Source organism: Sinocyclocheilus anshuiensis, unplaced genomic scaffold, assembly GCF_001515605.1.
Source record: "Sinocyclocheilus anshuiensis isolate Anshui unplaced genomic scaffold, SAMN03320099.WGS_v1.1 scaffold1430, whole genome shotgun sequence".
NCBI classification, from domain to species: Eukaryota; Metazoa; Chordata; class Actinopteri; order Cypriniformes; family Cyprinidae; genus Sinocyclocheilus; species Sinocyclocheilus anshuiensis.
In genome coordinates, this window is record NW_015555721.1 from 1,282,839 (window position 1) to 1,308,431 (window position 25,593).

The 25,593-nt window shown below is 37.2% G+C and overlaps 1 protein-coding gene across 7 annotated transcripts in view; it reads right to left on the bottom strand.

The window, feature by feature from the left end:
* Window positions 1–25,593, bottom strand: part of LOC107672452 (brain-specific angiogenesis inhibitor 1-associated protein 2-like) — a 137,348-nt gene that overhangs the window by 44,256 nt on the left and 67,499 nt on the right. For all 7 annotated transcript variants that reach the window (XM_016465644.1, XM_016465640.1, XM_016465646.1 and 4 more), the window contains exons 4-8: window positions 22,468–22,529; window positions 21,451–21,522; window positions 16,419–16,556; window positions 4,182–4,334; window positions 60–305 (exon numbers count right to left, since the gene is read on the bottom strand). In XM_016465644.1, coding sequence (XP_016321130.1) covers window positions 60–305; window positions 4,182–4,334; window positions 16,419–16,556; window positions 21,451–21,522; window positions 22,468–22,529 — 671 coding nt within the window. The remainder of the gene's footprint in view (window positions 1–59; window positions 306–4,181; window positions 4,335–16,418; window positions 16,557–21,450; window positions 21,523–22,467; window positions 22,530–25,593) is intronic.

Here is a 25,593-nt window from a genome sequence, read left to right on the forward strand (position 1 = left end):
TGTATATTCTGATCAACAATAAATCCTTGTAAAACAGAAGGCAAATGTTCCCTACTAACCCCCTGATGGCCCAGGCCACTTCCCATGAAGGCAGCTAGTTCGGGGGGCACAGGCAGCGGTTGTGCTCCAGGAATGGGATCTGAGATGACCAGGTTGCCCTTGGAGGAGTGCAGAGGGCTGGAGAGAAGGGTGCCAGATCCAGAACTCATCTGCTGGGCGAGCAGCATGGCCCTGTCAGGCAGCTTGTTGGGGTCTGAACAGGCCTGCTGCCACACTGGGATCTTCTGGGTTAACAAGTCCTTACCCTACAAACAAGGAAAAAGCACCAGAGATAGTTTAGGATGGCATTGGAAAGGTTTGACCATAAATGGTGTGCTAAAATGTATGTGAGTGAGTGAGTGAATGAGGGAGAGAGAGGGAGAGATGCCAAATGTCCTCTGTGCATTTTACACCACTACACTTGCTCATTAACAAAAATAAAAAATACCATGGTAACTGTAGTTTCTGCCAAAACACCAGAGTTACTACAGTTATTGTTACTACTTCAAAATCGTGACTAGATTTTTACACTTTCAGAACACAATCTGAGTGGTTGCCAAGGTGTTTCAATATGGTTGGTTCAATATGAGTGGTTCTCAGTAGGTTGTTGTTCTGGGTTGTTGCTAGGGTATTATAAGTGGTTTATAGTGTGTAATTAAAGTGTTCTAAGTGTTTTTTTATTGTGAGTTGCTAAGGTGTTTTGAATTTGTTGCCAGGGTGTTCTAGATGTGTTTTTGTGTTGCTAAGGTGTTCCGAGTGTTTTAATGTGTTGCTAGAGTGTTTTAAGTGGTTTATAGGGTACTGCTAGGATGGTTCTGGGTGGTTGTAAGGGTGTTCTGTCTGGATTTTAGTTATAGCAAAGTTGTTTTAGGCCCTGATCAGAACGAATAAGTTTTTAGGTCTGAAAACGCGAGGCGCAACACACTGCCTTTTTTTTGGCGACTTTAAAAAAGAGCAGTGCCACTGCGGTTTTTATGTTGCTAGGCAACCACCAAATCAGCTGTCCTGTCAGTCTAATCAAAGGATTATAGAGCGAGCGCTCTAAAATCTTTGTTTTTGGCTGTTAAGTAAACTGTCATATTAGCAAAAACCTTAAAAAATACAGCTCCGGGTAACCTGCGACAGACACCAAAAGTTTTTCTCATTGTAGTCTCCGGACTTTCTAAGCAACGGTAAACTTTCGTCACCACAACAGAAGGCCCTCCTCTCCATTCCTTCGATTGGACAATGGAAAAAAAATCCGCGAATGACGTCGGGTGCTTCTCCGCTCAGAGTAGCTTTTTTTTTTTTTTCAACTTCAGGCACTCAGAGTGCTCCTCCAAAAACTCGAGGCGCCTGGGGTGCATAAACGGCACGCAAAATGCTCACTGCCAACAGAAAACAATTTAAAAAAGGCGTCTCTCACTGCAAAAAAAACGTGTTCTGTCAACCCTTAGGTTGCTGGGAGTGTACTGTTAGGGTGTTGTGAGTAGTTTTCAGTGCATTGTCAGGGAGTTCTATGTGGATTTTGTTGTGTCGTTAGGGTGTTCTGACTGGTTTTTGGTGTGTTGTCAGGGTGTTCTGACTGGTTTTCGGTGTGTTGTTAGGGTGTTCTGACTGGTTTTTTAAGTGTTGTTAGGGTGTTGTGAGTGGTTTTTGGTGTGTTGTCAGGGTATTGTGAGTGGTCTTTGGTGTGTTAGGGTGTTCTGACTGGTTTTTGGTGTGTTGTTAGGGTGTTCTGACTGGTTTTCGGTCTGTTGTCAGGGTGTTCTGACTGGTTTTCGGTGTGTTTTCAGGGTGTTGTGAGTGGTTTTTGGTGTGTTGTCAGGGTGTTGTGAGTGGTTTTTGGTGTGTTGTTAGGGTGTTCTGACTGGTTTTCGGTCTGTTGTCAGGGTGTTCTGACTGGTTTTCGGTGTGTTTTCAGGGTGTTGTGAGTGGTTTTTGGTGTGTTGTCAGGGTGTTGTGAGTGGTCTTTGGTGTGTTGTTAGGGTGTTCTGACTGGTTTTCGGTGTTGTCAGGGTGTTGTGAGTGGTTTTTGGTGTGTTGTCAGGGTGTTGTGAGTGGTCTTTGGTGTGTTGTTAGGGTGTTCTGACTGGTTTTTGGTGTGTTTTCAGGGTGTTGTGAGTGGTCTTTGGTGTGTTGTTAGGGTGTTCTGACTGGTTTTCGGTGTGTTGTCAGGGTGTTGTGAGTGGTTTTTGGTGTGTTGTCAGGGTGTTGTGAGTGGTTTTTGGTGTGTTGTCAGGGTGTTCTGAGTGGTTTTCGGTGTGTTGTCAGGGTGTTCTGAGTGGTTTTCGGTGTGTTGTCGGTGTTGTGAGTGGTTTTCGGTGTGTTGTTAGGGTGTTCGATCTGGTTTTCGGTGTGTTGTCAGGGTGTTCTGACTGGTTTTCGGTGTGCTGTTAAGGTGTTCTGACTGGTTTTCGGTGTGTTATTAGGGTGTTCTGAGTGGATTATGGTGTGCTCTTAGGGTGACTGTCACGTAATTGCTGTTCTGACTGTCAACTAATTGCTTACAAATTAATTAAGCCTCACCAAAAGTATCTATGATACTGTGGTCTCTAGATATGGTTTGGATCCCTCCAACAATGCAAGTTAATGGGATTTTTTTACCTTTGTATTATCCATACGAAAATTAAAGGGGTCATATGATGCTTTTTTAAAGATCATTATTTGGTGTATTTGGTGTAACAGAATATGTTGACATGCTTTAATGTTCAAAAAACACATTATTTTTCAAATATTGTACATTATTGTAGGTCCTCTATGCCCCGCCTCTCTCAAACGCTTCGTTTTCTACAAAGTCCCTCCTTCCGACAAGCGCAGTCTGCTCTGATTGGCCAGCTGACCCAGTGCATTGTGATTGGCCGAACACCGCAAGCACTCGTCGGAAATGTAACATCCCTTACCATAATCGCCAGCTTCATCTTTCAAAATAAATGTAAAGACAGAGCCCGAAAGGGGAACAGAGTCGCGTGACAGACACAGTGATGAAGCTGGGATGTGTTTGCATTACACAAGCCACGGTTAAGACAGCTGACTCTCCAAAGAGAAAGGAAAACTTGAAATCGCATCATATGACCCCTTTAAGACGCCATCAACTGATGGAAAAAGTAATAGCACATATCCTTATTGCATGATCTGAGGTTTTATTGTTATCCATAGCACAAACAGTGGGGGAAAGGATGAGCCAAAGTTAACAGTGCTAAGAGTTTTGAAAAAGCCCTAACCTGCAGGGATCCATCTATCTGACCCTCAGCTTCTTGACCTCTGTCTTTTGCTTTAGATTTTTAACGTAGCACAACCCTTTCAACATATAATTCACCTTGCATCATATTCATAGCAATTGACTGTTGGTGATTCTGAGCAACTGCTAATAGGTCTCTCACATCTCGGACCACTTACAGTACAGCACACTGCAGTGTGGGTGAGGGGCCTTCGTCTCCGTCCTACCGCCCACTCCTGGTGACTCACGCACACAACACACTCATGGCTCCTGATTCTACCACACTCGCTCTCTCTCCCTCTTCAGTGCGCCCTTTCTGAACTCTTCCCACACACGCCTCCGTACTGATTAGCTACTGGACAGGATGTTCTTGAAAACGAAGGGCTTCTCTCCGCCCCTCCCTACAGCCTCAACTACATTCCCAGAAGACATCACCACATGTCTAGTCCACGATCAGGGTTTACGGTTTAGTACGAGCAAGTTATACAATGACTTATTACAGAAAATAGCCATGTGCAAACATCCCTTCAGCACACACACACAAGTATACAGATGTAAAAAGGTGCATTTAAGCAGATTGCATATGGGTTGGGAACACCTGCTGATGTTAATAACTGCTCTGCATGCAGACTGGAGTTACAATGATGTGGTTTTACCATGGGGAAGTGGCTCCGTTATTACGGATAATTGATATGTCAGAAACGGCGTGCATTACTTCACAGGCACTCCTGGAACACAGACAATTGCAGGGAAGAATAAATCTCATCTTTGCAATAAGCCCAAACAAACTGTGCCCAACAGAGATGGTTGTGAGGGTTGATCTTTGGGGATTGCCATGGCAACTGCTGCTATCTTCAGCCATATTACAGGAGAGACTGTGAAAGTACATCGGTGGTGATGCTGTCTATCTTGTACAGCAAAGGAAAAAGCATCTGGGTCTCACCTTGCCATGGTAGGCGCTGCTGTTCTTGGCCACGGCGCACTGGCGGTCCACCAGGAAACAGTATCTCCTACGTTCCTCTGAAAGAGCTGTTTTGTAGCCCTCTGCAATGAAGCTATCCAGCTCACTCTGTTTACTGCTGATAGTCTCAACGTACTGAGGAAGATAAAAGGAAAAGCAGTTAGTTACATACAAAACTCATGGTTAACATGCAAAAAGCTTGTAAATACATGCATAAAGGTTCTTGAATTTTTGACCTTCCTTAAAAACCATTTTTGATGTGTAAGGTTCTTAGTTTGGCTATATGGTTCTTTGGAGATTAATTTATTAATTACTCACTACAGTTAAAAAAATTGGGGTTGGGATTTTTAAAATGTTTTTAAGAAATCTCTTATGCTAGGCTACATTTAGAAGATACGGTAAAAACAGTAATATTGTGAAATATTATTACAATTTAACAAAGTAATTTGTTCCTGTGAAGCAATACTGATTTTTTCAGCATCGTTGTTCCAGTCTTCAGTGTCACACGATCCATCAGAAATCATTCTAATATGCAAATTTGCTGCTCGAGAAACTTTTCTTATTATCAGTGTTAAAAAACAGTTGCGCTGCATATTTCTGTGGAAACCTGTGTTTTCCTGGATTCTTTGATGCATATAAAGTTCAATGAACAGCCTTTATTTGAAATAGAAATCTTTCGTAACATTATAAATGCCTTTCCTGTCACTTTTAAACAATTTAGAGTGTACGCGCTGAATAAAAGTATTAATTTCTTTAAAAGAATTTTACGTATACCCCAAACTTTTGAAAGGTAATGTTATAGTAATTAACAGAAAACAAACACTCATTGGGTTTCATTATAGAAAAAAAGAGCAGCAAGCTTTTTCTTCAAAATTTCACTTCTTGTGCTTAACAGAAAAAAAAAAAAAAAAAAAAAAAAAAAGGAGTTTGGAACGATATTAGTAGGCTAAATGATGATAGAATGTTCATTTGTGGGTAAACTGTCCCTTTAAGAATGTCCTCGCTTAGTATCAGGCTGTTAAACTCTTTTTGGTACTGCCAGGAAACTTTAAGAGAATGTAGAGAGTTTTGTAAATAATTGGTTGCAGTAGTACGCCTGTCCTCTTTTAAAGCCTTACAAAAAGTATTGCGGCAGTACCATGGTACTGAATGATTACCATATTCATGCATTATGGCACTACAAAATGGGTGCTTTTTAGTGTTGTTTTGTCTGTGACTGTACTCCAGATTAAAACCTGAGTAGGAGTGCTATGAATATATGAATGCGTTTTAGATGTCTGCGCGATAGTTTTTCTTATGAATACTAAAAGGATCTTTTCTCTAGCAGCTCTCTGCTGATTGGCCCATAATCACCTTGCCATCTCTCACATCCCCAGTGGGAACTCACGGCTCCCGGAAATGTCAGAACCATTACAGAACTCATTATCTCAACACATCCAGGTGTTTTAGTGCCCTATTCCAATTTACCCACAACAGGACGAGGGGGACTCCCCGTTGCCCATTGATATTATCGTGCATTTCGGTTATATTGGCCTGAATGAGACAAGTGATGAGAAAAGCATTATAATGAGGAAAGCACTTCAGACACCATCAAGAATCAATGATTGAAACTATTTCAAATAAAAACACGGATTTATAGAGGGAGTGAACGCAGAAGAATAAGTCAGAGTTAGAAATCTAATGGAGCAGAAAATCTCCTACAGTCACAGCGAAAGCTCGACTGCGTTGAAATGAAGATTGGGATGTAAAATTAATGGGCTGTAAAACCAGTAAGAGGAGTTTTATAGAGAGAGTTGATGGACTTCTATCTCCTTTGGGTCCTGTAGACTGAACGATCTCAAACAACAGCTTGTTGAAGAGAGTATTAACAGATTGGGAATCCACAAAATAAAACATAACCTTTGTTCACGACTCAACATCAAAATACAAGGTCCCGATTGAATTGAGTGCATGCAGTTTGAATCTTTAACCACAGGTTGGCGCTAGCTTTACACTGATGGCAACTGGCTTACATTTATTGAGGAACAACAGAAGATTGAATTACAGACGACATGTAGGTTTTGAGGATTTTAGTTCATATCTTTCATCTATATGCTAATGTAATCCAAAACGTTAACAAATTTATGCATTTTAAAAATGTCTGTCCTCCTCTTCCAGAAACACTATTCGACATCATCTCCTTGTTCGGGGTGTATTCAGATCTGTACCATGTCTCCTGCTAAATTATAAATATTATAAATACCACCAGTCACTAGCAAATCATGCCAAACTGTGACCTGAAAACTAAATGCTATTAACTATTTAACAAAAACCACAAGCCATTATTCCACCCCAAATCCCAAAATGTCATCACATTTCATAGGGTCTTTTGGACACCCTTTGTAAAAGCCAGTATACAGTAGGCTACTGTTGGTCTCAAGGTCTTAATAGATGAAGTAGGAACTATTACTGTATATATATGTGTTTAGTAGAATATTAGGTAACACTTTACTTGAAGGGGTGTGCATAAGACTGACATGACACCTACATAATCATGACATGACACATGTCATGAATATGAAGGTTTTATGCATGTTTATGACAACTGTCATTAAGTGTCATTCGCTCAGTTATGTAATTTTTAATGCAAATATGACATTATTTGACCTAACCCTAACCTAACCCTACCCCTACCCTTACCCCTAACCATAGCCCATAACAAAGACATCTCAAACAATGTCATCTTTGCATTAAACATTACATAACTGAGCGAATGACACTTAATGACAGTTGTCATAAACATGCATAAAAAAACCTTCATATTCAGATTATGTAGGTGTCATGTCATGATTATGAAGGTGTCATGTCAGTCTTATGCACACCCCTTCAAGTAAAGTGTAACCGAATATTAATGTATATACACATTTAGTCATTAGTTATTATCATTAACCAAACTTAAAACCACCAAAATAAATAAATAAATAAACAAATAAATAAAACATTTTAATTACTTGAAAAAAAAATAAAATTAACTGAAATAAAATTATATATGTATACTCCATATATGCCAAGGCAACATTTTCTATTTTTGTTTAGTTTAGGTGCATGTATTAAACTAACAAACTAAATAAACTAAAACTTCATAAAAACTATATACAGTAGACAATAAAAAAAACTAACAAAAATGACAAAAACAAAATAAAAATTAATGATTAAATATTGAACTAAAATTAATAAAACAGAAAATATATAAAAAAAAACATTCAAAATATTAACAAAAACTATAATATACATAACATCAAAATAGTATTATCAAATAACACTGACTTACATGGCAAATCCATTAAAATAATCATTATTAAAATATGATTACTACTAAATTCAGCATGAAATGAAATGAAATTACGTCATTGATCTAAGTCTGATCAGCTTTCAATAAAAAAAAACAAAAAACAATGAAAGTCTTGCCCTAAGAATGTATTTTTTTCTTCTTTTTCTGGATAATTTGTATGGATGTACATGTCAATAAAAAAATAAATAAAAAAAACTGTACTAAAAACAAACAATAGTTTGAAATCAAGCAATAATTGGCAGAACCTCTGCTGCTACGAACCCACTGTTGACGACCCGTTGTCTTTAGAGGGCTGCATTGCTCATGAATGGGTAAAAAGCATGAAACACTGTTCAAAACCCCTTTATACTTAAATAATGTAACATTTTCCAGTGAAACAAGCTCACAAAAGTAAAAAAATGCATTAAGAAAGGGTCATTTTTCTGGACTAAGATTTTGCCTTGCAGAATAATACATCAATCAGAGATACAAACTTAGATAAAGCTGAGTGTTTTATTTCCCCTCCAGAATAAAAACACAGATACAACTCCACTATGAGTCATAGAGTACTGCAGTGTGAAAGAGACACGGTGAGGTACGACAGCACAGGAGGTGAAATGAGGAAAAGCACAACGGAAATCTAGAACATGGGGAATGAGTGTTTGATGAAAAGATGCATTAGAGGTCATGACAGCAGACGGCCGCGTGGACAGGCATGACGCGGATGACAGGCGTGCTGATGGAGTGATGGATGGAGAAGGCAGGACCCTTCGTTTCAGATATGGAAGCTGTCAGACCTGCTCAATCAGCCGCTGTGAAAGATGTTACACAGGTCATGTGGCTTTAGCACACACGCTCTAGTTATTAATGGAGACAGAGGAAAGAAGGGTTGGATGGTTATACTGGTGTTACATTACAGCAACTATGACATAATTATTATTTTATTGAATATTCAAATATCAATAATATTAATAATACGTTTTATTTTCCTGAACGAAACAAGTATTTTCATTTCGCAGCGATGCATTAAAATTGATCAGTAAAGTTACAAAAGATTTCTATTTCAAATAAATGCTGTTCATTTGAATTTTCTGTTGGAAAATTTTTCTGATAAAGGATCATGTGACACTGAAGACTGGAGTATTGATGCTGAAAATTCAGCTTTGCCAACCACAGAAATAAATTACATTTTAAAATCTATTCAAATAGAAAACGGTTCATTTAAATTGTAATAATATTTCACAATATTACTGTTTTTACTGCACTTCTGATCAAATAAATGCAGCCTTGGTGAACATAAGAGACTTCTTTCAAAAACATACAACTTTTTACCGACCCCAAACGTTGGATTGGTAGTGTATGTGATTGGAAATAAGATTGGGAAATGGTATCGGGACATGATGCAGATCAATTATGAGCTTGTCTCATCTCTCTCACCAAAAGGCACACAATATGTTACTTTAATATGGAGAAAACTAAAAACCTCACTAAAAACAGCAGTGTTGGATTCTGGGAAATGTTGAACCAGTCCATTCCAATGTTTATTATGACACAAGGCACATTTCTCTAACAAGTGAAACCGAAGACACATGTGCCGTAGGGAAATTCCAGACACAGGTATTGTTATGCTTATGTTAGTGTCAACACTATCTTGAATTCCTCCCCACAAAACAACACCTATTCCAATGAACTGCTCATTTCAAATGAATAGCCCTACAAAACCACACAAACACAAATCTACAATACTGTGTTTTTGAACAGTACCATGCAACTAACATTCTTTATCATTCAGTGTCATGATGTACATCAAAGTACCATGGTATTACCACAGAATGCTTTCAAAAGGGCATGGTTTCTAATCAAATACCATAGTTACAGTTATTGGAAACTTGGTATTTTCTATCCAAGTTCTTGCAGGATCTAATTGAACAGGGAAAGACTGAAACCTCCAAAGTGTTTGCTAAGATGACATTTAAAAAGAAAAAATCCATGCACAGCTTGCACAACATTGGTTGCATTAAATATACTGCGTTTACTACAACTTTTTTGGTATGTGTGGTTTTCTACTTGTTGCCAATAACATATTTCTATCAAATGCATTATAAATTTAGCTTGTTTTGCTCTAATCATGCTAGGAAAAGCTATATTTTCAAGCATGGTCTAATTATATACAGTAACACACATGCGATGAATCTATCAAAAAGGCAAATTGTTTTTTTAACCCTATAAAGCTCACTGTATCATATTTGATAGGGAAAATTCGAAGGCCTCTAAATCAACATAACCATAACTCGTAGGTAAAAGGTATTTATTTGTTATATACGAGTCACAATTAAGAACTCTCTGTCACTGAAATGTGCTGCTTTTCAAAACTGTCTCCCTCATCTAACACACACCCGACTCAACTCGTCAGCTCATTAGTAGAGACTTAAAGACCTGAAATGGGTCTGAAAAAGTAAAGAGTTGTGAGAAAATACGATGCATGTCAGATCCGTGTCACGTTCAGCAGCGGCAGTTCTTAAAGCAGCCAAAATAACCTAACAACCCAGCTGCTGTGATGTCTGTTCATCAAAAAAAAAGAGAAAGTCAATAACTTTTGTAGCTTTAAGGATTCATCTATATTTAATTTAGAATTTAGTGTTTGATAACTTTATTCAATTTCTGTGTATTTCCTACTTGCTGTAGGGCACAGGTAACTAAATATGACATTTATAGTAATGGGTTTATGTAAGGATTGTTTTAAGTTCACTTAAATTAGAAGTTATTTTTTTAAAGTCTAATAAAAGTTAAAATTGATAGCTCTCAATTATACTGTAATGTTGAATGGCTATAGTCAATGGTTAAATATTAGGGGGGAAAAACAATTCCTAGAGACATCAGTAGTATTGGTATCAGTGATACTCGCCTTCAGATATTAAAAATATTCTATGTAATTTCTACATTAATTTAAAGATTGAAGGTGAAATTATTGCAATATAAAAGTATATTTAAAAACTTTAATGTTAGGTGCAATTAATTGCGATTCATTTCAGAAAAAAAATGTGCGATTAATTAAATTTTTTTTAAATAGATTGCCAGCACTAATTTTAGTATAATTTTAAAAATGTCACTATTCAGGTTGTGATACTTATTGTATTGTATATTCACGGTGTCTTTTTGCAGTGAAATCTGAATTGTATAAACTATATATAAGAATAACTTCAGTATTATTAGTAATATTTCAAGATGAACACCTACTGGACTGAAGCAAATGTTTCAATAGAAAAATCAGGTTAAAATGTATCAAATATGATTAATCTGGCTTTTGAGGAACATTTCAATGTATTGCTGTGCATTATATGTTTAAATATCAGCAACTGCAGGAAATATTATGAAAAATTTCATTTCAGTTTGGGCCTCTGAATAAAATTGGGGTGTTTTCCTCCTCAGTTTCATATTCTCCCATTTCTATTAGCCATAAAATCAGCCTGGAAGGATAGAAAGGCCTCCAAATATTGTCTTGGGGTTTGAAAAAAGGGGGTTTTGGAGTCAAAATCATTATGCAATGCAACAATTCCATGTGTCAACAGTTCATGTGTGTTATACCACTGAAACTTATACATTTACGACGAACAAAATAATTTGTAGTGATTTGACATTTTCATTTGTCGATTTTGTGATTGGCGGCAAACATTATCAAAATGACCTGCAAATATTCAAATGAAGAACAGCTAAATTTCTTTATTTAGGAATGAAATACATTTTTAGTGCTGTCAAACAATTAATTGCGATTAATCGCATCTAGGGCTGCACGATTAATCTAATGCGATAATCATGTGAATCTCATCAGTAAAGCCGGTTGTGTGATTAGTAGTAAATCTCCATCACGTGCTTTCAGATGGAGCGGCATTTACTACACAGAGTCGTAGTTCAGTGACAAGCTACGCAAAACCGCGTTCATAATTGCAGACGATATAATCGTGCGATAATGAAATCGAAGATATCATTCTGCGATTATGAAAGCTGTTTGCATAGCTTGTCAGTGAACTACGGCTCTGTGTAGTAAATGCTGCTCTATCTGAAAGCACGTGAAAGTATGACATTTAATAACATGCTTTTACTCCAAACTCCCTTCATAACGTCAGTCGAGTGTTTGAAATAAATCCTTCTGTGAGATGATCTGGCCTCTTAAACAGAATAAGGCACGCAATATTTCGTAGTATTCTAAGCAAAGGCTGTGTCGATTAGCATTGCCTTACATACTTTATTATAATAAAAATTATAAGACGAACTCAGATAAACCATATATTGTCGTAGTCGTGTGTTTACTAGTCACGTTGAATCAATGAAAGCAGTTGAATCTTCTGTTTATTCAGCTGCAGCGATAGGGATTTTCTGGGTTTCTTCTGCGAGGCGTATTTGGAGTTTCAGCGCGAGAGCGCCCTCTGGCCTTCAGATGGAGATTTACTGCTGATCACAGAACCGTGCTTCACTGGAAGAGAAGCATGACAATTGCAGCTTCTGCCTAATCGTGATTTATCGCCTTTGCGATTTAATTACGATTAATCGTGTAGCCCTAACCGCATCCAAAATAAGTTTTTGTTTACATAATATATGTGTGTGTACTGTGTATGTTTATTATGTGTATATAAATAAACACACATACAGTATATATTTTGAAAATATTTACATTTATTTACATGTAAATATTTATATTCATATAATTTATATTATATATAAATATTTTTTACATAAACATAACACTTTTTTCTTAAATATATACACGAATGTGTGTATTTATATATACATAATAAATATAAACCGTACACTCATATATATTTGGAAACAAACACTTTTATTTTGGATGCGATTATTCGCAATTAATCGTTTGCCAGCACTAGAAATTATGTAATATTTTTAACAGGCAGTCAATTTTCTTAAATTACCCAGCGCTCGCAGTGTTGTTTGGACACTGGCTGTGCGCCGAATGGGAAGTGGAATCCCTCTATGTCTAAAGCACAAAGCCCTCTCAAACTTAAACGCTTCCTGCTGAGTCTCCCGCTGAGTCAGCCTGATATAGCCGCAGCTCCGCTCGTTCTTCTGACATCAGCAGTACTTCATCCCGTGGCACAGCCGCTTCCTCTCCAGCCCCGGCTCTCCCGGGATAAGTCTCACGCCAGAGTCGTGTGCGCTAACAGCGCGTGCAAGTGTTCTTCTGTAGATACTCTAATTGCTTTCCCTGAACTCGCTGAGGAGTCCACACCGTTCAGAAGCATGACATGTCTGTTAACTTGCGATATCACAGCGAGTGCCGACGCCGTAGACCTCCGCCGAATCTCATATCCCTCCCGCTGCACCTCAGACCACTCTACTGAACTGAATAATTAGCTAATTAGCATCTTCAGAGGGACTTCAGTGACTAATTATTTCAGCAGCAACAGGAAGAGGGAAAAAAAGAAGAGGGGACGGAGGTACAACAGAGACGAGAGCGATAAAAACGGAGTGTCTGAACATGCTCAGTCAAAGTAGTCAATTCATGCCTGTTCGTGGAGCTTTTTTCAATGAATCGCAATCCGTAAACCTCCAAACCGCCGTCACTCTCAGCGATAACGGTGTGATTTATGGTAATATGGAAATGAAGTATATGAATTTATGTGTGTGTACACTCAGACTTTGCTTTATGGGCCCGTGGGGCTCGCGACTAAATCAGCTGACGTTTCTTGCTCTTGCTCAAGGCCACATTTACACGTAAAAAGCTCTGAGGGAGAAAATGAAAGGTGCTCTGTTCTTTAGACGAAAGCAGGTATTGAAAATCGATCTTTTAAAAAATCAGAAACAAAATAACTCATAATATATATCTATGTATATCATCTAAGTGTGGAATTGTACAGCATTTGATTGAATGGGCTGTGTTCATAGTCATTGAATGCACACAGACCCGTGACCAAACATTATATATTAATGTGGTGAGTGACTTTGTTGCTTGGCAACTGTAAGGTCTGAAACAAACTGAGCAAGCATTACTATTAATACATCAAACTATTAACTGAACACCTGTGTCTGCTTTCTTTTATTAACGCTAATGCGTAGTGTGTTACAGTGATCTTACCAAGGGTAAACGTGTTCTTAAACTTGACACTTATTTCTTAATGTATGAAACGGATATGATTGGATGAGACACATTAGGTAAGTAAACTAAATAATGTAAAACAGCTGACAGACTGTGCATGAGTTGAATTCTACACTACCGTTCAAAAGTTTGAGGTCGGTAATATTTGTTAATACTCACCAAGGTTGCATTTATTTGATAAAAAATACAGTAAAAACTGTAATATTGTGAAATATTATTACAATTTAAAACAACTGTTTTCTATTTGAATATATTTTAAAATGTAATTTATTCCGGTGATGCAAAGCTGAATTTTCAGCATCATTACTCCAGTCTTCAGTGTCACATGATCCTTCAGAAATCTTTCTAATATGCTGATTTGCTGCCCAAGAAATATTTCTTATTATTATCAGTGTTGAAAACAGTATGTATTCAGGATTTTTGATAAACAGAAGTTCAAAAGAACAGCATTTATCTGAAAAAGAAATATTTCATAAAATTATTAATGTCTTTAATGTGACTTTTAATCGATTTAATGCAGCATTGTTGAATAAAACTATTAATTTCCTTCCAAAAAATAAAAAAATAACAAAAATAAAATAAAAATCCTATGTACCCCAAACTTTTGAATGGTAAGTTTATATTGAAAGTATAAGAATTTTAGTGACCATTTTATAAACAACTCAACTGTATCATGTAAAACATCCCTTAACATCCACCCTTGGAAAAATCACTGCAAATCATGGCCTCTTGTGGCTTTAGTTTACAAAATCACAACACTCAAAATATTTGTGGATCTCTGAGGCGAGTGAAGCTCGGCTCAACCTGAGCTCACTATAAACTCCCAGCAGCGCTACATCTCAAACCACCCAACAGCAGTCACTGACAGATGCCTGCTCCTATACACGCTCACAGCCTCAGGGGGGAATTCAGCTGCACACTCAGGGTTATCATTATTATCTTTAGCTAGTAATACAAAAAATTACCTACTGTGAAGACTTTTGTATACAGTTTTTAATGAATACCACCTATTATGACAGTGAAAACTATCTGCAAATGTATTTATATAAAATGTGAGCTTAATGAAAACTGAAGAAAAAAAAGAGAGAAAATTTTAGTTTTTGTTTTTTTTTCAATCATTGTTCGATGATGTAATTAAACTATGCATTGTGTCAGACATAATCAGCCAATAAGGCAAGAACTGCCTGTCTGATTGACAGGTGATCCAACCACATGTTCACTTCCCATATTTTCTGACAAGGTAACATGCATTATTTTAATGCTTTAAAAAAAAAAAGATGTTCAACAGCACAATTCCTGGTAAAAACAAAAACAAAAAACAAACAAACTACATTACCCACAATTCCGCAAAGAAACCTCCACCAATCATAGAATCGCGACACTCCCATGAAGCGCACTGAATAAATGTGTAAGAACTGCAAATGTTACAGTTTTCTCAAAAACGACTTAAATATTTGTACATATATATGCAGCTCAATACATCTGTTTAATGGAGCATTTACTGAATGAGCACTGAGCTGCATCCAACTGATTGCACTGTATCATGTTATTTATGTATTCTTTTCTTTTAATATGCTTTTAATTAGTTTTTATTACATTTTATTACATTCTAAATTAAATGTTTGTCTTATGCATCAGTTATGATGATCTTATGATTATTTTTAAATCTTTATGTAAAGAACGTTTTTAAATTACCATTGTATGTGCTATACAAATAAAAAAAACTTTTCCTTTTGCCATATTTTGCCATAAATAAGACTTACCTTGCCATATTTTGCAATAAACATAAAATACATTGCTTCTGTATACATGCTCAACATCTTTAAATCAATATTCATCCATCATTTTTAATTTGATTATATGATTTGCACTGCTTCATGGGATTGTAGTCCTTTCCCTCATTAAAAGCCACTAAATACAGTCTTGTATTTGTCTTTTTTCTGATTTCCAAATATATTTTTGCTCGTAATGTTGTGATTCACCTCGTTGCTGGTTGGTTTGTTCATGTCTTATAACTTTTTAATGAAGATCTTTTAAAAAAATCCCTACGGGAAAAACAAATGGGAAAAATAATCCGGAACCAAGGCAGCTGAAAAAGAGGACAGCTACTAAACTAACTCTCTGAAAATAAATAACAATTATGCTAAAAAAACAACTTTTAGATTAAATTCAAACTAAATGGAAATGGAAAATCCAAATAAAACTAACTAAAAACACACTGGCAGAACTACGTTTTAAGGAAGTGTGAGCCGATCAGGGATACCATGGCTCTAAAATGGGGTCAGGAGGGCCGTTCTTTCACACCTGGCAGAGCGAGTAAGCTTCCTGAGAGCTCTGGGCCAGAGAGCACATGCACTTTGCTTATTGATCTATGCCAGGTCTCCACAACCCCGCTGTCACAGTGTAAGACTCCTCTCAGCAGGCCAGCATTCACACACTGCAATTAATACGGCAGGTTGGGGTCCACTCGCGCAGTTTAAACAGGGAAGAAAGTCAGTAAAAACAACCGTGATGTTTGTGTGTGCGTGTTCAGCGCAGCCTCTTAGCTGATATGCCGCAGCGCTGTTTGTATACACACCTACGGCTTTCGCCCACCCATTGTGTTCTCTCTGCCACGAGAGGCTCGCAGCACTTCTTAAATTCAGACGGCGTTAAAATCATCTCAGCATTAACATGATGTAGGTGGTCTTGCTGAACCAGTACCTATCCATCCACCTCCGTCCCTTTCAAAGGCCTCGACAGAGCCCACAGTGACACGCTAGCTCTGTTCACGGCCCGTGGCGGTGGTGTGGGGGCTCACCTGCAACTCCTTCTCGCCGTACTTGGAGGGGTTCTTGCTGCCCTGGCTCTTCCTCCGCAGTTTCTTCAGCTCACCCTGGCATTTCTCCAGACTCTCTCCTTTGCTTTTGTGCTCCATCTGGTACTTCTTAAGAGCCGCCTTCAGGAGGAAAAACACAGGGACATTGTTGGTAAATGCAGAAATCATCTGACTGTAGCTACTGCGTTAAGAAAGACATGGGCGTCAAAGCCCACTAGTCAAATGTCATGTTCCAAAACACTCGCTGTCTGTTGTCTACTGCCCTCCTCTGAGCCACAGTCTTGAGTGAAATGGACTGATCTTAAACAGCCTACATAGACCGGAACTTTCTTAATGGTCACTAGTGTACAGTACACAGATAATGCTCCTGACAGAATTCACATAATATGACAATACAAATGCAATTATTCAATAATAATACTACTACTAAGATGTTTAAATATTATAATATCACAATACAGTTAATATAATACTATCATTAATAATAATATTGATAATAATATATTTAATATATAAATATTGTAATATCACAATATAGTTACTATAACAACAACTGTTGTTGTTGTTGTTGTTGGTGGTGGTGGTGTGTGTGTGTGTGTATATATATATATATATATATATATATATATATAAAATGTGATTTTTATCAGCACAGTCCTACAGACTTTTTCCACTCACAGGTGAATCTGACAATTAACCATTATTATTATTATTATTATTATTACTACTACTACTACTACTACTACTAATACTACTAGTATAATATAAATGCTTTTAGTACTAGATCACAATCAGTTGTGATATTATAACTGTCAGATTCACTTGTGAGTGAAGAAGTCTGGACTATACTGAAATAATAATAATCATCATCATCAACAACAACAATAAAATAAAAATTATTATTATACCATTATATAATACATTGTATATTTATACAAATAATAACATAAATCATCATTATTTTAGAATGTAAATGTTATAATATAAATTATTATTGTTATTAGAATATGAATTATAATCAAACTATCATAATTAAACTATCAAAATATTATAATTGTGAAATTGTGATGTTATCAGCGCAGTAATACGGACTTGCTCAACTCAATCAGACTTTAGCATGTTGCTAAGCTAATGTTTCCATAGTCTCGCGTAGCCAGACCTTCAGACTGACGGCTGAAGGTCTGGAATCCATGGCAGCTTACATTGGCCAAGGCCCGCCCATGAGGCCGTTTGATCACCAACTAATCACCATTCGTTTCGTTCATCATCATGCTTTCGGGGCGTGGAAATGTCGTCACAATAACAGACCGTGTGTAAAACTCTCGGACGTGTGTTAAAGATTCTATGCTGTGAACTTTACATTTTTCACATACTTCTGAAAATCCAGCGTTTAGTTGATCCTGATAAGCGCTCGTCGTCACAGTTGTAAACACGATGGCTTTCTTCTTTCGTGAGGGGGTTTGGCATCACGGCATCTTTGTTTCCAGGTGGAACGTTAAAGAACGCGACACGCACGTCTCCCGGAAATCCTGTATAATTCAACCAATCCGATGACGACTTCGAAACTCCTGAAGTGTTTCCACTTTTGTGTGCCATATGCATCAGACGTTTAGCCAACGGTCCGTGGGCGTGACGTCTGAGGCTGCGACTAATGATTCCACAACTAATTTTCTAATTTTGTCAGTATTTTTCAGTTGATAAAATACTGTACAAGTATCTTTACAATAAACATTTCACTTTTCACAATCAATACACAAAAAAATGTAAATATAATTAACTTGACATGGCACCTTAATGACACGACGCTCATGGTTTGAGATGCTGGAAAAAGTTAGATGTGACGCAACACCAAAAAAAAAAAACAAGGTCTGTCTGGTACATACTGTATATAAACTGAGCATCAAACCCCAGTCTCACACATCTGATTCATCTGTTGAGTAATCATCAAGTAAAGTGACTAAAGTGCACATTCCCAGTTCTGGGATTGTCTTCTCAAAGATGGACACTTGCGATGCTGCCTTACAGTTTGGCCAGAACATCTGAGAAGGCAGCATAGCTCTGCCAGCAACTGTTAAGAACAGCCTTCAAGTCAGGATCCCTTCATGATGCCTTCAAACGCGGTCTGGCCATGCGGTTCACTGGGGTCTGGAGCAGAGCTAAAGGTCTGGGGTTTCAGGGCAGTGCGTTCTGATGTCTGCAGAAGAAAGCAGCGAAGGTCTCCACTCCCAACCTCACAACATGGCTCACGGTCAAATTCTGGAGGCTGATACACTTGGCTGAGAATTTCTAGATATATGAATCTTCGCACATCCTACACAAGGTACGCTGAGAGAATGATCTCTAGACTACACGTCTATAAATAGTTTGGCAGCTCGACCAGATTCTTGCACAGCAGGAAAGTGTCTACAAAGACAGCGTTACATGTGAGTGATGGAGCAATCGCTCAATCTTTGGCGGGAGAAAGGAAGATTCTGCTTCGACAGCCATGATTCCCCTTTTCTCACCATATATGAATGATTTACAAGGCATTACAGGAATAAATAAAAATCAGATCTGACGGATCATGATTTCTCCTGGAATTCAAGCGATGGAGCGTGCGGCTGGTTAACTTCAGTTAACTTGATTTGCTTACTTGTCAAGCCTGATTTGTTGTGGGCAGAACAGAATATGCATTTGAAGCACTTTCTTCAGACTAACTAGTACCAAGTCAACCTGTTATTTTACTGTTAATCCTTATAAAATGGTGCTCCTATGGCGGAAGCACAAAATGGATATCATAAGAGTCATCCAGACCTAAATAGAAATCTCACAATGGACTCCGGAGCAGAGACTCGACGTGTTGCACAGAATGTGCGGACTGAGAGAAAAAAAGTGTGGTTTCCAAGAGGAACGACCGCAGACCGCTCTCTCCAGCGCTGAATAAGGCAAGACAGCAAGGCTTTAATTTTATCTGAATACAATGTGATGACAAGCGACGCCCAATCCCAGTCGCCCAAACCCCCCCAAATTAACTGCTCTACACAGCTCCTCTCCAACCCACTCAGTCTAAAGATATCTCTCTCAGCACTGCTCCAAACATACTTTAATCTGCCGCAAATTGTGTACTTTCATTTGTTGAAAATAGTGGAAACAGGAGTGATGGGAAAACAGGGTCGTTGCTATACAAGAAAACAAGACGTATTTCTACAGGATCTATGGGTGTGTTTGGAATGGCATACTAACTACTAAGAAAGAAGTCTGTGGTATATATACTGTGTAGTGAACACAATTTTTCTATGTTTATTTTTTCGTTTCTGTAGCTCCACTAGTTGTGTGTTTGAATCAAGGGAACACGTGTACTGATAAGTTGCTTTGCATAAAATAACATGCCAAATGCATAAATGTAAACTGTTTGCAAATAATATGCTACATTTGCCATGTGGAGCACGTAACCAAAGCAGAGTCAGCAATGTCATCCAATTTTTTTTTTTATATTCTTGGCTCAATATTTCATCAGACTGCCAAGATGACAAAATTTAACTAAAAAATGGCTAAATATCCATATTTACACTACAAAAGTTTGGCATAAGTAAGATTTTATTTTACTATTTTTTTTTTTTAAAGGGGTCATATGATGTTGCTAAAAAGAACATTATTTTGTGTATTTGGTGTGATGAAATGCGTTTATGCAGTTTAAGGTTCAAAAAACACATTATTTTCCACATACTGTACATTATTGTTTCTCCTCTATGCCCCACCTTTCTGAAACGCGTCGATTTTTACAAAGCTCATCGTTCTGAAAAGCGAGGTGTGCTGTGATTGGCCAGCTATCCAGTGCGTTGTGATTGGCCGAATACCTCAAGCGTGTGACGGAAATGTTACGCCCCTTACCATATTGTGATGTCGTGTCCCGGCCGAAGCGATGAGACAAAAACATTAAAAGCCATTATAAACGAGGCATTTGTCCCAGGATCAGGGAACAGTCCTCCGTAAAATGCATTGCTCACATCTGAATATTTAGCTTGAACTGTTCTGGAACAGTGTTGTAAATACAACTTAACCACTGATTTCTAGTTGTGTCCTCTTTTGGAAGGCACATTTGGGCAGCGTTATGCAAATCTTCCCACATCGTGACGTAGACATGTGGGGGCGTGTTTAAACGAGGCGTTTTAGGAGAGCATGGACGAGTCTTAACTTTTAAAAAGAATATCTCTTTGGGTTTGAGACTTTAGTCTTTGCAACTTTAGGGATCTTATCTATTCACAAACAGCTTGTAACACTCCAAAGAGAAAGGAAAACTTGAAATCGCATCATATGACCCCTTTACAGAAATAATATTGTTATTCAGCAAGGACACATTTAATTGCTCAAAAGTGACAGTAAAGACTTTTGCGTTGTTACAAAATATTTCTATTTCAAATAAATGCCGTTCTTTTAAACTTTCTATTCAAAGAATTCTGAAAACAGTTTCAACGACAACAACAACAAAAAATATTAAGCAACTGTTTTCAACAATGATAATAAGAAATACTTCTTGAGCAGTAAATCAGCATATTAGAATGATTTCTGAAGGATCATGTGACACTGAAGACTGAAGTAATGAGGCTGACAATTTAGCTTTGACATCACAGGAATAACTTACATTTTAAAATATATTCAAATAGAAAATAGTTATTTTAAATTGTAATAATGTTTTACATTTTGTACTGTATTTTTAATCAAATAAACGCAGCCTTGCTGAATATAAGAGACTTCTGGATAATTTCATTCCTTCTATGATTTAACAATTGTAAAGTCAGTCTAAAAGGCCATTCACAATCCATTTTACTTTCATAATCTCATGCATTTTCAAGTGAAATAGGAAACATAGAATGGTTTTATTCATTGGAAACCAAACGGATTATAAAAAGTGTGTGCGCGGAGAGTGTCTGTGTTGGTTGTTCCGATAGAGGAATGTGTATTACTAAAGTAGAGGAGAAGCACTTCTGTCAGTCTGTTAGGTTATCAGAAGGAGTGGGATGTGCTGTGGACTCACAGTCAGGTATCTCGCATCCAATTCCACCTTCTTCTCCAGCTCCGACAGCAGCTCGTTGTGGAAGCATTTCAACTGCAACAAAATGCAGAAAAAAATGCTTTAAGTTTGTTAAATTGGCTTTTTAAGAACCTTAAAACACAGATTTGTGCAGATTATACAACATACCCAGAAATGTTACGAGTTCAACACACTATCAATAGCATTTTTAGTATAATGTTGATAAGCACAGAAAATTAGTCATCCCTCAATGTTGTGGTTACAGTAACAACTACAACTGAGCATTCCAGAAGGTTTTATATCAGAAACGTCAAGGTTGTATATTTATTTTGCGGTTACATTCAGCTATCAGTTGAAATAGGTACTGCAGTCCAAATTGTTTCTCCCACCCCTCCTCTTCGACACTTACGCGGGTTGCCAGATTGAAGAAACGCAACAGGAACGAGCACAATTGACAATGGAAGGCGCCAATTTTGATTTATACAATGTATTATGCCTCTGTTCAGAGAGATTTTAAGGTCAGGTAGAATCTGCAATGTCTGACCCAGTTCGTTTTCCCGCTTCCATGGCTGCATTACGCTGTATTTTCCACCACCTGGCAACCCTGGGTGTTGAAATACTATTGGGTAAAATGGCAGTGGGCGTAATCACACAAAACAAAACAAAAACATTAGAATAACTGGCTGTAGCATTGTTTTTCAGAGAAAACTTGTTTTATAAATATCTGCAAATATATTATGGTATTTTTATGCTTTGATACAGTAAAAAAATAACACAGCACCTTTAATTATTCAGTGATAACATGTTTGTTATTTGAACTACAAACTTGTGTAAATCCTTTTTGTTTTATGTAATTCCTATGCGTGGAGTTTGCTCCATGTATACTGTGATTTACATTAAAATTCACTGGATTTAACTTGTATTGAACCTGCCAAGATTTGAAAAATTTTAATCTAATCTATGCAAAATAGATACTTTCATAAAGATGCAAAATGGACGGCGGTCAAATAAAGTACAGACCATTTCCTCTAACTGCACTTGAATCTGTCGGTGGACCTCTGCCATCTGGAAAAGCACATCCCCTGCAGAGAAGAGGTACAGACGTCAGTTAAGAGAGAGGACAACAGGAAATTGACTCAAAATCATGTGATTCAAGTGAGAACAAATGTTGAGAGGTTAAAGAGACAGTTAGATCGAGTTAGAGTAGAGTAGGCCAGAAAGAAAGAAAGAGGGAGAGAGGCAAGATAAATCCCAACGTGCATTACAACCATGCCACAGACGGGCAAACATAGGGACAATGACACGGTCAAAGACATTAAACACTGAGACACAGAAATTAACAACAGGGTGAAAGGGTGGAGAACAAAGACAGAAACTCAAAATATAAAGCATGTCAAAACAGGGTTTCAAAATTTCAGTGTATTAAAGGAACATTTCACAGAAAAATTAAAATTCTGTCCTTTTTACTCACCATACGCTGTTATTTTTCTGTGGAAAGATATCATGTAACTTCTGAAGGCTTTTATAGGGAGCTTGACAGACATGGTCACTTTGAACTGCACTTTTATAGAGAGGATTCCTCAGAAATTCTCTTTTTGTGTCCCACAGAAATAAAAACAACAGCATATGGGTTTGGAATGCCATGAAGGTCTGTAAATACTGACAGAATTTACATTTTTGAGTGAACTACTCCCTTAAACAGAACCAAAACAACTCTCCTAACATGACTGTAAATTAGAAATCGGTTTCATTTGTCTTTTTTCAAGTGCTCCTCCTGCAAGGATGACTGTCAGAATGTTGTGAAACTCATAGAAAACTAAAACAGGAAGAAAAAGGACTAAACAAAGAGAGGCCATGCAGCTGGTGGAAGTTGTGTTGTTTTTCATATACCTACATGCTGCTGCTTCTGAATATGCAATGCATTGTGAAGAAAGGAACAGACAGTGAGCAGAGCACAGAGGAGACCCGGTGAGACACTGTGAAAAGAACACACAGCAATGGAAGACAACAGCGAGCCGCCCTGACCTCCTCCCATCTCAGCATGGCAACCTAAAGTTAGGCGCCACAGAATGCCTCCAAGCACGGTGCAAAGCGGAGCTCGTGTTTGCGCATGCTTGAACACTTCATACGTGACAATTTAACAGTCAGTCCAGTGTAACAACACACATCGCTTGTTTACACCACAGACGCGTGATTGAAGAGCTCTCGCTGAATAGCAGAAGCATTGGGTTCAGAATTACAGTCTGTTGATTACTCTGAGAGAGGCTTCTGGAGAGATCAGTGATGACTAGTTTGACCAAAAATGAAAGTTCTGTCGATGTTCATTCATCCTCATCATGTTCCAAACCTATTTATGTTCTATCTTTCATGAAAGAGAAAATGAGATATTTAGGCGAATGTTCATGCTGCTCTTTTCCATACAACAAAAGCAGACAGTGGTCAGTAGCCTTCAAACACCAAAAGAGGAAAAACACTCAACCAAAATGGATTTTTTGATGGCCAATGACAATGTCTTGGAGAGCAGGGTGGCTGATGGCAGATGTAAGGCTAATATTTATGTTATTTAATTAAAAAATAGTATGCTGCTAAAAAGCATATTTATTTTACATATTAATTGAATTCAAAAGAAATAATTTGAAAATGAATCAATTCAAAAACATTTAAAATGGATGAAAATTAAACTGTAAAATAAACAGATTTATATTTTAGATAGGAACTTAAATTATTTTAGATAAGAATCACAAATTCTTATCGTAGCATTTTTCACAAAAAAAAAAAGTTAAAAACATGATTAAAAAGGTAGCTGTAACCAATAGTACACTCATTAATCTCATAAAAGCAGGTAATACTAATTTTACATACAGTAAACCGTGAATACGACATGGATGACATGAAAGGCTAATGCCAATCATTTAAAAAAAATGCCAAATACTGGCTTTCGACTACTAGAAAGTCCCACAAAAGTCCCATATTCCCAGTCTTCAAAAGCCATTTGATAGCTTTGTGAGAGAAACAGACCAAAAGTCATTGAATGAAAATCTTGCTCTCTGTTGTAGCAATGAAATGAACTTCATTCTAAAATTAATTTAGAATGTGTTTGCGCATGCTTGAACACTTCATACGTGACAAAGTTGTTGTATGACCTCAAAAGACTTGGAATATAGTGAACAAGTTGCACTGACCACTTTTATGAAGATTTTATTGATGCTGTTTTGTTTTTGACAGACTCTTGTTGTGTGGAAAAGAGCGGCATGAAGATTCTTCAAAATCTCTCCTTTTGAGGTCCATGGAAACTATAACAGGATTTGTAAATGTAAATGGTAAATGGGTGAACCATTCCTTTTTAGGTCATACAACTGTTACAGATTTAACAGTTTAAAGTAAAGAAAAACACACATAAATGAGCTTTGCAGTCTAAAATCATTCGGTCAAGCAGATATAAGCTTTACAGAACAGGAACAAAAAGACTCAGAACAGAGGGAACAGAGTACTACAATGACACAGACAACTGCACAGTTTGTTCTCTCGTTTATTCATTTCCATTCTCAATCCATTCCTCAAATGCAAGAAATTGCAAAATAATTCACACACTCCCATCATCTGAAGCTTATCTGAAACATTACAAATCAGCGAAACCTCAAATCACAAGAGTGAAACTGGCTGATATGCAATGCTTTTTATCTGTCCTGGGTAGTAAATGCTTTTAATAAAATGGTGGGTAATATTTGACAATATTCTTATATTAACATTAGGTATCTCTACCTAGCAGTGATCAGTTTTACAGCATTAATAATCTTGCTGTACTAAGGTTAATTTATAAAATGTAATATTAAAATGCACTAGCATATGCAGAAATTAACATTATTAAAGGTTGAATTATTTAATTATTGTTCATTCTTGGTTTAACATCTTACTGTGAAATGTCACCAAACAGTGTATTAGCGGAGTACACAGAAATCTCCATCCAAACTTTTGAGCTGATCATCAAATTGTTCATGGTGCGATTTACACATACCTCCATTTGTTTACAATTAAACTGAATCAATAAAAAAAAATTATAATAAAAAAAAAAAAATATATATATATATATATATTTAGAAAGTCAGAATTTTGTTACTTTAGCTACACTCCAGATTTTTAAAACCA